Here is an 11,065-nt window from a genome sequence, read left to right on the forward strand (position 1 = left end):
ATATATAAGTTTTTGGTTTTTTACCTAAAGGTGGGCCGCGCAGTGGGCGAAAAATGACTTTTTTGGTTCAAAATAACTTACAGCCCACAAATATCGACCGCTTTCGGACAAAAAGTTTCAAAAAAGAAATCTAATAAGATTTCTAAGAGAGTTCTCAACCCTGATTTTTTAATTAGGTTTTCAATTTTTTTATAAATAAACAAATATGACGAGAAAAATGGCCATTTGTTCTATTTAACGTTCCCGGTGCTCGTTAATGACAGAAAAATGGTTGAAATCGCTTTTGTTGTCTAAAGTAACATTATTTAAAGATATTCCACTATTAGACAATTTACAAAAAAAAAATGTTTAACAACAAATTATTTGTTGTTCTAACTTTTTCTACGATTTTTCATAAATACACGATTTTTCAAGTTATATTGCAAGAAATTTGAATGGAAACAATATTATATAAAAAAAACTCTTTTATGATTATAATTGTTTCTATTATAAACAAAGTTAATGTACAAATGCAGTAATCAGGCATTTTTCGACGGAACTAGTCGTTTTTTCCGATGTAGATTTTTTTTAAATAGGATTTTTGTGATAATGTTAGCAACATTCATAATTTGTTAATTTTCTCGTGATTTTTTTAACAAATTTAATAAACAAATGCATTGTTCGGGCATTTGTCGGCAGAGAAATTCGGTTTTTTCAATGCCAGTTTTTTCGATTGGGAACTTTATGGCAATTTCAGCAAAAATCATAATAACTTAATAAATCTTATTATTTCTTTAAACAAATTTAATCAGCAAATTCATTATTCAGGTATTTATTTACAGAAAAACTGTTTTTTTTTCTAGTTCAGCTTTTTTAATTGGGAAGTTCATGATAACTTCAGTAAAATTCATAATTTTTTGATCAATTTTCTGATTTTTTTAAACAAATTTAATAAACAAATGCATTATTGGGGCAGTTCTTAATGGACATTTTTTTTAAGCTCCTAATTTATAAAAATGAATATCGAAAAAAAAACAATTTTATGTAAGAAAATACCTGATTACTGCATTTGTTCATAAAATTTGTTTACAATGTAAAGAATTATTATCTTAAGCAAAAAGTTTTTAATGCGATACTGTTTCTATTCAGATTTCTTGCAATATAACATGAAAAAACTTGTATTATAGAAAATCGTAGGAAATATTTTTTCAACAAATAATTTGTTTATAAAATATTTTGTTGCTCAATATATAATATTGAAACTTCTTAAGCTAATGTTACTCTATCAAATTTAGGCGATTTCAACCATTTTTCTGTTATTGACGAGCACCGGGAACGTCAAATACGTATTATTTTATAAACATTTAGCATTTTAGTTAATTTGATTAAATATAATTTATCCTCCAATTATTCCTCTATTTCTGGGCTAAAATTTGATCCACATAATTAAAAAATCATTTTTTTTATGTAGCTTTATTCTTTTCACTAAAAAATCATCTATTTTGTGGAAAAATGAACTATTTTGATAATATTATTTTCTTAAATTAATATTTTTAACTAAAAACTTAAGCAATCAACTTTTGGTTTAAAATCGATTTTTTTAGTTGAAAATGGATCTATTTTGTTAAAAATTCATCTTTTTGATTAAAAAATTGACAATAGTTGGTAGAAGGTTACACCACTTGATTAAAAATTCAATTTTTTATCAACATTCATCATTTTATTTGAAAATTCGTGTCGGAGGGCGATCACAACAAATCAATAACTTTTCAAATACTTCAAAATGAAATTTTTCATTTCTCTAAAATTTTTGGAAGAGATTGTGGAATCTATTGGACCACGGAAGAATTCTTTTACAGGCGGAAAAGTTTAATTAATTTTCAATTGTTCAAAACAAACGATTATTTTATCAATAAAACATGTTTTTTACTACCGAAAAATTTTTTAGCTTAAAGTATACTTCGTAAAAAAATGTTCATAACTCAATTATTGAATTTCGATTAACCGTTCGCGAGTAATCCATTTTTGAAAAAATATTATCAAGAACTTTGATTGTTACTAACTTCAAAAAAACGAATTTGTTGTAAAAATATTTTAGGGGAGTTATTTTGATACAAAAACGAATCGAAAACTGTATAAATTGATTAAAAATAGAACTGTCGATTCAAAAGTGGCACACTTGAGATATTTTGACCCACTTCTAAAAAAACTAATAATACTTATTTCCCCGTTCCCAGATATCAGATGCTAATTTTAGCTCGAATTCAAGTGTTTAAGAACTTTCAAGAAGTTAATTGTTATTCGAAGTTTGTGTTTTGTTTTTAAAAAAAATCTTGTTTTCCTAATGGAAAAACTAGAAGCTAGCAATTAATTATGCTATTTTGTTAGGCTTTGAAAAAATAACTGAATTCATGCATACCTACAAAGAAGAGCGTCTCAGATCAAATCGTACCTTAACGACGGCCTTCTGAAGTCAAGAGCCTCTAAATCCGAAGGTTCATTCCTGCACAATGAACAAAAAGCGCATTGGAGGGTATTCCTAAACGCCTCCCGGAAGTCCCGATTAAAGTACGCATAAATCAGCGGATTGAGTGCAGAGTTCGTGTACCCAATCCAGAAAAGCAACCCAATGACAACATTCGGCGTTTCACAAGCATCCCCACACAAACTCGTGCTGACATACCACAAGAAAAATGGTAGCCAGCAAAGTATAAAAGTCCCCATAATAATGCCAAGAGTCCTCGCCGCTTTATGTTCGCGCTTCATCTTCATCATATTTTTATCCTTCGTCGGAGTATGAAGATGATCCGTACTGATCTCGTTTAACGTCAACGTTTTCGAAGATCCCCCACTATTAATTTCACCATTGTTTAAATCCTTGCTTGGTCGATGACTCAACAGCATCGCATTTCCCATGCGGCTGTGCATCTGTTTCTCCTGACGATTGGCTTCCTTAAAAATAGCCAAATAAGTCAAGCACATGATTGTACAAGGAATCCAGAAGGATATGCTTGATGATAAAATCGCATAGCCCTTGTTGACCTTGAATTCACACCTGTCCGGATGCTGATGACGGAAAGCTGAATTTTCGGTGGTGGTGTACCATTCATTGAAGATTGGAACAAATGATATGATTGCTGGTGAAAGCCAGCAGGCTAGCAGCATGTAAGCAACTACTCTTTTCGTCATGTTGATTGGGTACTTTAGTGGTTTCACTATTGCATAGTAACGATCAACTGAAATGCACATCAGATGAAGGATTGAACTCGTACTGAAGTAGACATCTAAAGAGTTCCAAACATCACACATGAAGTAGCCAAACAGCCATCTGCCGGTTACTTGAACACTGGTGTTGAAAGTCATTGCAAACATTGCTACTAGCATGTCAGCCAATGCTAATGAGACAACAAAATAGTTTGTTATTATCCGCAGTTTTCGGTGCCTCATTACTGAGACCATCACCAGGAGGTTTCCAAAAATTGCGGAAAGGATTATTGAACCGAGGATGCAGCCTTTCAGGATTGCGATTGGCAGATCCACTTCTTCTAGTTCTATTTCGTCTAATCTGTTGCTGCTGCTGTTGTTGTTGCTGTTTGTATTGTTGTTGGTGTTTGTTGTGTTTCTGCCGGGGTCTAAAGTTGAGAATCTGTCTGGAAGAGCCATGCTGATGATCAAGGAGACAGAAGGCACCGGACTGGTTGACATCATTTGATTTTCTAATCTTGCTTGAGTTTTGGATTTGAGAGTTAAGTTACTGACGAACTCTGACGAACTATTGAGGATTTCATGTTCGGAAGATGAGAGATTCTTGAAGCTGAGAGATTGACTGATCCTGGAGAGAGAGGATCTGAAACAAAAAAGAGAATTGGTCAGGCATTATTCGATATTGTTTAATGGTAATCTCTTCACTAAATTTTTTCATACAAATTTATAATTCACTAATGAAACAAAAATTGTGAAAGAGGCTATTAAAAAATATTGGTTAGTACGTTTCTTTAGTATGATCTTTCTAAATAAATTCCATTTATGAACCCTAACGAATAATTCGCTCATTATCGGCAACGAATAAAAATTTTCTCACTCTTTCATTTATATTACTCCATTCCAAAAAGCCGACATCAATGCAGATTATTTTATCGTCTATTCACCACCCTTGGAAATCTGTTTATGTCTCCTTAGCCACTCATTTAATTGAGGTCATGGCAATTTTTCTGAAAGTCTCTGGTAAACTATGTCTGATAAGTTTTCTTTATATCCGGGCGTATATCCGGGTATATATCCGGGTATATATCCGTTTTCATTCATCATGTAGGGTTGCTCCCCTTCTGGGTATAATAAAAAATAGGCTAGTGTTAGAAAGAGGGAAAATAGGGATGATAAGTATAAGTATGTGCAAGAGTATAATAGAAGGGACAAGGAGTAAGGTGAGACTATGAATTAAGTGTCAGGGCCAGGGAAAATGAAACCAGGGTGAATGCTACTTTCTGAAATTTATCCATATGTTTCAGCAATCAAGCAAAACGAGTAGAATAGAACTCAGAAACTCATTTTAGTTTGAGAAGTATATCCTTCATCTAATATTATTTAAATATTTTAAAATTATAATAACATATTATAGTATAATACTGTATTAAACTGTATTATATTGTAATATCGAATATTTAACTGAATCGAAACGTATCATAGTGCATCATACGATGTCACGCGAAATCACAATGTATGATACTTTAACTCAAGGTATCATACCAAATCATACCATAAGACTATCATTCATACTATATCATAGTGTATAATGTTGTATAGAAATGTAGCATACTGTATTATATATAATCATATTGTATTAATCTATATTATACGGTATTATATTTTATCATACTGTATTATACGCTGTCATACTGTACCATACTGTATCGTGCGCTATTATAAAAAATTATGTTCTATCATAGTATATTATAGTGTTACAATGTATCATACTGTATTATACTATATTATACTTTATCATGGTATATCATACGGTATTTTACTGTATCATATCATATTGCATAATTATTCATTATTATGTATCATAGTACTTCAAAACATATCATACTGTAGTGTACAGCGTTATGTGGTGTCATATTGTATCATACTGTATCATGTTATATCTTGTTAGATAATAGTAAGCCATCGTGTACCATAATGTATCATAGTTCACAATGGGATATTTTGATGTATCATAGTGTAATGTACGGTATCTTAATGTATTATAATGTATCATAATCTATAATAATGTATCCTAATGTATCATGTTGTATCATATTGTATAGAAATATGTCATACTTATATATCATTAACAATATATCATCATAGCGTATACTCATACTGTATAATACGGTATTATATTGCATTATACTATATAATACGATATTATACTGTAACATACTCAGAAATCACAGTACCAATTTTCATCAAAAATGATAACATTTTTTTCTAAAATAGGTGGAAAATAGGTGATAAAAAATTTTAAATCAGACAAACAAACAATTTGTAATTTGTTGTAAGCCGAAAGATGACCGGAAATTTTTTTCTTTGATTAAAATCGCTACCCAGAAAGTACATTCAATTTTTTACCTCTTAGTTAAATCCATTACCAAATAGCTACATTTTTAAAAGAAGAGATATATAATCTGCATTTTTGAACAATAAAAGTTCCATTTTTAACCAAAAAATTAGATTGATGAATTTTTATAAAAAAAAAAATAATTTTAAAAAAAGCAATAAAAACGAGTTTTCTACAAAAAAAAGTTTAATTTTGTTCCAAATATTTCAATTTTATACCAAATTTTTAAATTTTTAATAAAGTAGTCTAATCCTCAACAAAAATAAATAAATTTTTAACTAAGAAGTTGCATTTATAACCGAAAACTTAAAAATAGGTGAAGTTTCTACCCAAAAAATGAATTTTCTACCAAGAAAAATTTTTCAGTCAATAATGAAAAATAATGTTAACCAAATTGTTAAATTTTCAACAAAAATAATAATGTTGATCAAAAAATGTTATAGCTGATATTTCCACAACAAAATTTTAATTAGAAACAACAAATATTTTGTTGAATTTTCAAGGCATAAGGCCTAATTCTTTATAAAAAAGTTTAACTTTGAAAACGGAAAAATAAAATAACAAAAAAAAATTTATTTACAATTAATCAATTTACTTTTTTAACAAAATATTTGAATTTGCAGTTAAAAAAACAAACAATTTTTCATAAAAAAAAGAATTTTTAATTTTCTTTTTAACCGAAAAATAAAGTTACAACTAAAATTATAAATCTTTAACAAAAAAAGATGAAATTTGAAAAAATGCGTCCAACTTTCAACCAAGTAGTGGAATTTTTAATGAATAATTTTTTTTCAAAATTCTACTTTTTGGTTACAAATTCTACTATTTAGTAAAATGTTTCATTATTTTGTTAAAAATTAAAGTCTTTTGTTAAAAAGTAATCGTTTCTGGTCGAATAATTATATTGTTTGGTTAAAAATTCATCGTTTTTGGTCGAAAATTGATACTTTTGTAAAAAATTCATATTTTTTATTGAAAATTAATCTTTTTCGATTAAAAACTAATTCCTTTTATTTAAAAAGTCTATTATTGTATTTTTGTTAAATAAATAATCTCTTTTACTTAAAAAGCAAACTTTTTGTGCAAATTCAACGATTTTTTTGTGAAAGTCATGGTTTTGGAAAAACAATTTATACCTTTGCAGAAAATTAATATTTTTCGGTTGAAAATTTATCTTTTTTGAGTGAAAGTTAGTTCGTTCGATCAAAAACAAAAAAAAAGTATCATATTTCTGTTTCAGAATTAATCTGAATTCAACTATTTTGTTAAAAAGACATATTTTAGCCGAAAGTTCATCCTTTTTGGATTGAAATTTCTCTTTTATTTGAAAAATCGTCTTCTTGGGTGGCAAATTCAACTATTTGCTAAAAAAAATCACATTTTGACCAAAAATTCATCTCTTGGTTAGAAATTCTACTATTTGGTTGAAAATTCGACTATTTTTTTAAAAAAGTAATCTTTTTCATCAAGATTTTAATTGATCTATTGAAGACTTGTATTTTTCGATAGAAAATAAATCCTTTTGGTGTAAAAATCCTCATTTGTTAGAAAAGTCATATTTTTAATTGAAAATTTGTCATCTTTGCTTTTAAATTAAACTGGCTTGTAGAATATTCACATTTTCAAAATAAAAATTAAAAATTAGGTTTGAAAATGCAACTATTCCTGGTTGAATTTTAATCTCCTCCGTTTGAAAAATCGATCATTTGGTTCAAGATTCGTCAATTAGGAAAGTGTAATAAAAACTGTATTTGGTGTGTAAGTTGTAATTTTGAATAAAATCTTACTTTTTCGATTGAAAAAAGGTGTCAAAATGTGAAAACCCCCAAAATAGGAGAAAAAGGTGACAAATGGTGAGAAAATTAATAATAGGTGACAAAAAAACCTAATTTATTATACTGTATCACAGTACCCACTATGGTATCATAATGTATCATAATGTATCATAGTACACAATAGAGTATCATAATATATCAAAATGTATCATAATACATAATAGGGCATCATAATATATCATACTTTATAATAATGTAAACTGATGAATCATACTTCATAATAATTTATCATACTGTATCATACTGCTTAATTTTTCACACAGCTATTTCTATTTTCCCGATGAAATTATTTTTTAGTGATTTTCATATTTTTGTTTTCTTTGGAAAAAAAAACTAAAGAAATCAAATCAGTGAGAGTAAGGTAAACATAACTCGATACGAAGCGAAGGTAGGAAGGAGATTTTACATATAAAGGGTTCAACGCAGTAGTAAATACTGCTTTTAGTCAGCCAAGGAACGGTTGTACGGTGAAAATGGTGTGGTCTTGAATATGTGTCTGCAGCGTTGAATAATGCACGTGAATATTCAAGAAAGCGAGTGTGACTACGATTTTTATAATTCAAAGGAAACCTGCTTGCATCACCTGAAAGGGAATGTTGAAAAATTGTTTCACTCGAAATATTCAGTACAAGAGAAACATTGAAGTTTCTATTAAATTGTTTATATATTGTTATTAATAAATTATTTAGAATAAGTATTTAGTTGAATTTATTTTTATTTTTAATTAATATTAGCGAGTAACAACTAATCCATAAAGTTTAAGATTCCTTTCTAATAAGAAACAAATTAATTTTCTAAATTTCGGTGAAGTTTATAATTATTAGGTTATTTAGTTGTTCTTCTACATTTCGTTTCCAAATGCCAGTTTTTCTTTTTACTTTTTAGGGTTTGTTTAAAAAAATTATTTTTAATTCATAAAATATCACTCCATACTAATATTTAGAAGTTTAGAGAAATTGTTTAAACAATTTAGTATTGTTTATAACAATTGTTTTCAAAATAAATACAGAAAGTCGCGGTTTCTTTTAATTTTTTAAGTTGTGCTCAATTTTTCAGTTAGATTAAGGAAACAATCATTTAAATTTTTCAGCAAATGTAATAGCAATTTATTATTATTTATAATAATATGATCTTCAAATAATGCCAGACAGAACTGTTTTTTTCTTCTAAATTTTAAATTCTTTTCAAAATTTTAATTATAAAAACTTACTAATTAATTAAATTTAGCAAAAATGATTGTTTAAACAATTTATTATTATTTTTAACCATTTTTAACAATCCATTACTGTAATAATAATAATTGATAAAATTTAACTAAATTATTATTATTTTATTTATTATTATTATTTAAAACAATAGTCTCTTAAAATAATACTTTAAAGTTGCGGTTTTTCTGCAAGGTCCAAATTTTCACTTAGGGGGAGGTAAACATTAATCCAAGTTGAAAAAAGTAATTGTTTAAATAATTAATTATTATTTCTAACAATATTTTCTTACAATAATGCTATCAAGTTTTTTTTCTGCAATTTTTAACATTTTTCTAAAAGTGATATAGGAAATCATAAAAATTAACGAACAAAAATTGTTTAAGCAACTAATTATTATTATTATTAATAATATTCTCTTGAATTAATGCATGAAAATTGTGTTTTTTCTGAAATTTTTAACACATGCTCAACTTTTTAGTTACAGTAAAGTAATACTGAATTCAAGTTAATAAAGTATTTGTTTAAATAATTTATTATTGGTTCTAACTATCTTCTGCAGAAGTATTAGAGAAAGTTCGTTTTTTCTGAAATTTCCAACGTGTTGCTAACTTTTCACTTAAAGTGAGGTAATAATTGATCAAATTTAACTAAATTATTCTTATTTTTTATTTATTATTATTACTTAAAACAATAGTCTCTTAAAATAATACTCTAAAGTTGCGGTTTTTCTGCAATATCCAAATTTTCACTTGGGGGGAGGTAAACATTAATCCAAGTTGAGAAAAAGAATTGTTTAAATAATTAATTATTATTTCTAACAATATTTTCTTACAATAATGTTATCAAGTTTTTTTTCTGAAATTTTAAAAATTTTTCTAACAGTGATATAGGAAATCATGAAAATTAAAAAAAAAATTGTGTAAACAATCAATTATTATTCTTAACAATATTCTCTTTAATTAATGCAAGAAAAATACGTTTTTTCTTAAATTTTTAACCTATTCTCAACTTTTTAGTTACAGTAAAGTAATGATTAATTTAAATTTATTCACTTTTTATTATACTTTAAAGTGAGGTAATAATCAATAAAATTTAACTTATTTATTATTTTTTTTATATATTATTATTTAAAACAATAAACTCTTGAAATAATGCTCTAAAGTTGCGGTTTTTTCTGCGGTATTCAATTAATATTGATAACAATATTTTCTTACAATAATGCTACAAAGTTTTGTTTTTTCTGCAATTTTTAAAAGTTTGCTGAAAGTGACATAAGAAATCATCCAAATAACCAATAAATTCTTCCGAATTTTTTTCATTTATACTTAGAATAAGGTGGCAGTTAATACAAATTAAGAAAAATTATTGTTTAAACAATGCATTATTATTAAAAACCATATTCTCTTACAATAAAGCTATAAAGTTGAGATTTTTCTTACAATTCTAACAACTCACGAGAATGACGTAATAAATCATCCAAGTAAACCAAAATAATTGTTTAAACAATTTATTATTGTTTGGAACTATCATCTTTTAGATTATTGCTAAGAAGTTTCTGTTTCTTCTGCAACTTTTTAAAAATATTTAGATTAACTGAAGGAATAATTATTATAAGTAAACAAAAAATGTGTTTAAACAATTTATTATTGTTTATAATTTCCTTCTTGCAGAGTAATATTAGGAATCTGCAATTTTTCGAAAGCTTTCAACTTTCCTTGACTTTGTAGTTATGAACAAACGATAAATAAAAAGCAAAGAGTTTTTTTTCAAGCCTTCATGCTTGTCCATGCGGTTTTACTATTCATTATTCCCAAGAGTTACCCTTCATAGTTTTATTTTTCTCAATTCTGAATCCTTGTTAATGGCCTTAGGAGGGTTGCGCTTTCCTCAGACCTTCGTGCTGACCTCCGTAAAACGATAATAAAATTTCTCTGGAATTTTGAGCAATTGAGGAATCTGCTCAAGGTTGAGAGGACTTTAGAAGGGCAAAGGGGCAAAGTTGAAAAAGGAAGAGTCGAAGCGGATGGGATGGGTAATTTTTCATGGGTAAACATAAGTTGGATCGAAAATTCGTGGCATCTAGAAATCCAGTCACGTCGGGATAGGATAGGAATGACTGTGCGAATCGTACGCAATTACGCGAATGTGAGTCGAATTTATTTTCCCCATTCCTGCCACACCCAACTGGCCAAGGTCGCGTCAACTTCAAGTATTCAAGATCAAGCTCAGTGTCAGTGCCACGCATCTCTTCTAATGAGAATTTCTCGCATTTCCGACATCCACACAATTCCTCATCTTTCTTGATGAATTTTCTGCGTATTTTATTTTTTATTCTTTCCATAATTGTTAAGGGCATGCGACACAGTGGAATTCCTACATTACCAACCTCTTTTTTCTATTGAACAAAATTTTTTTTTGAACCATAGAACTTTTTTTGTAAATCA

The 11,065-nt window shown here is 27.7% G+C and overlaps 1 protein-coding gene across 5 annotated transcripts in view; it reads right to left on the minus strand.

Annotated features, from left to right (window-relative positions):
* LOC117174739 (octopamine receptor beta-2R) overlaps nucleotides 1-11,065 on the minus strand; it is a 212,992-nt gene that overhangs the window by 6,145 nt on the left and 195,782 nt on the right. For 3 of the 5 annotated variants that reach the window (XM_033364077.1, XM_033364076.1, XM_033364073.1), the window contains one exon: nucleotides 2,432-3,826. In XM_033364077.1, coding sequence (XP_033219968.1) covers nucleotides 2,432-3,687 — 1,256 coding nt within the window. In that variant the 5' untranslated portion in view covers nucleotides 3,688-3,826. Of the gene's footprint in view, nucleotides 1-2,398; nucleotides 3,827-4,060; nucleotides 4,305-11,065 lie in introns of all 5 variants that reach the window. The other 2 variants (XM_033364074.1, XM_033364075.1) reach the window with 2 other exon arrangements.

Source organism: Belonocnema kinseyi, chromosome 6, assembly GCF_010883055.1.
Source record: "Belonocnema kinseyi isolate 2016_QV_RU_SX_M_011 chromosome 6, B_treatae_v1, whole genome shotgun sequence".
Taxonomy (NCBI): Eukaryota; Metazoa; Arthropoda; class Insecta; order Hymenoptera; family Cynipidae; genus Belonocnema; species Belonocnema kinseyi.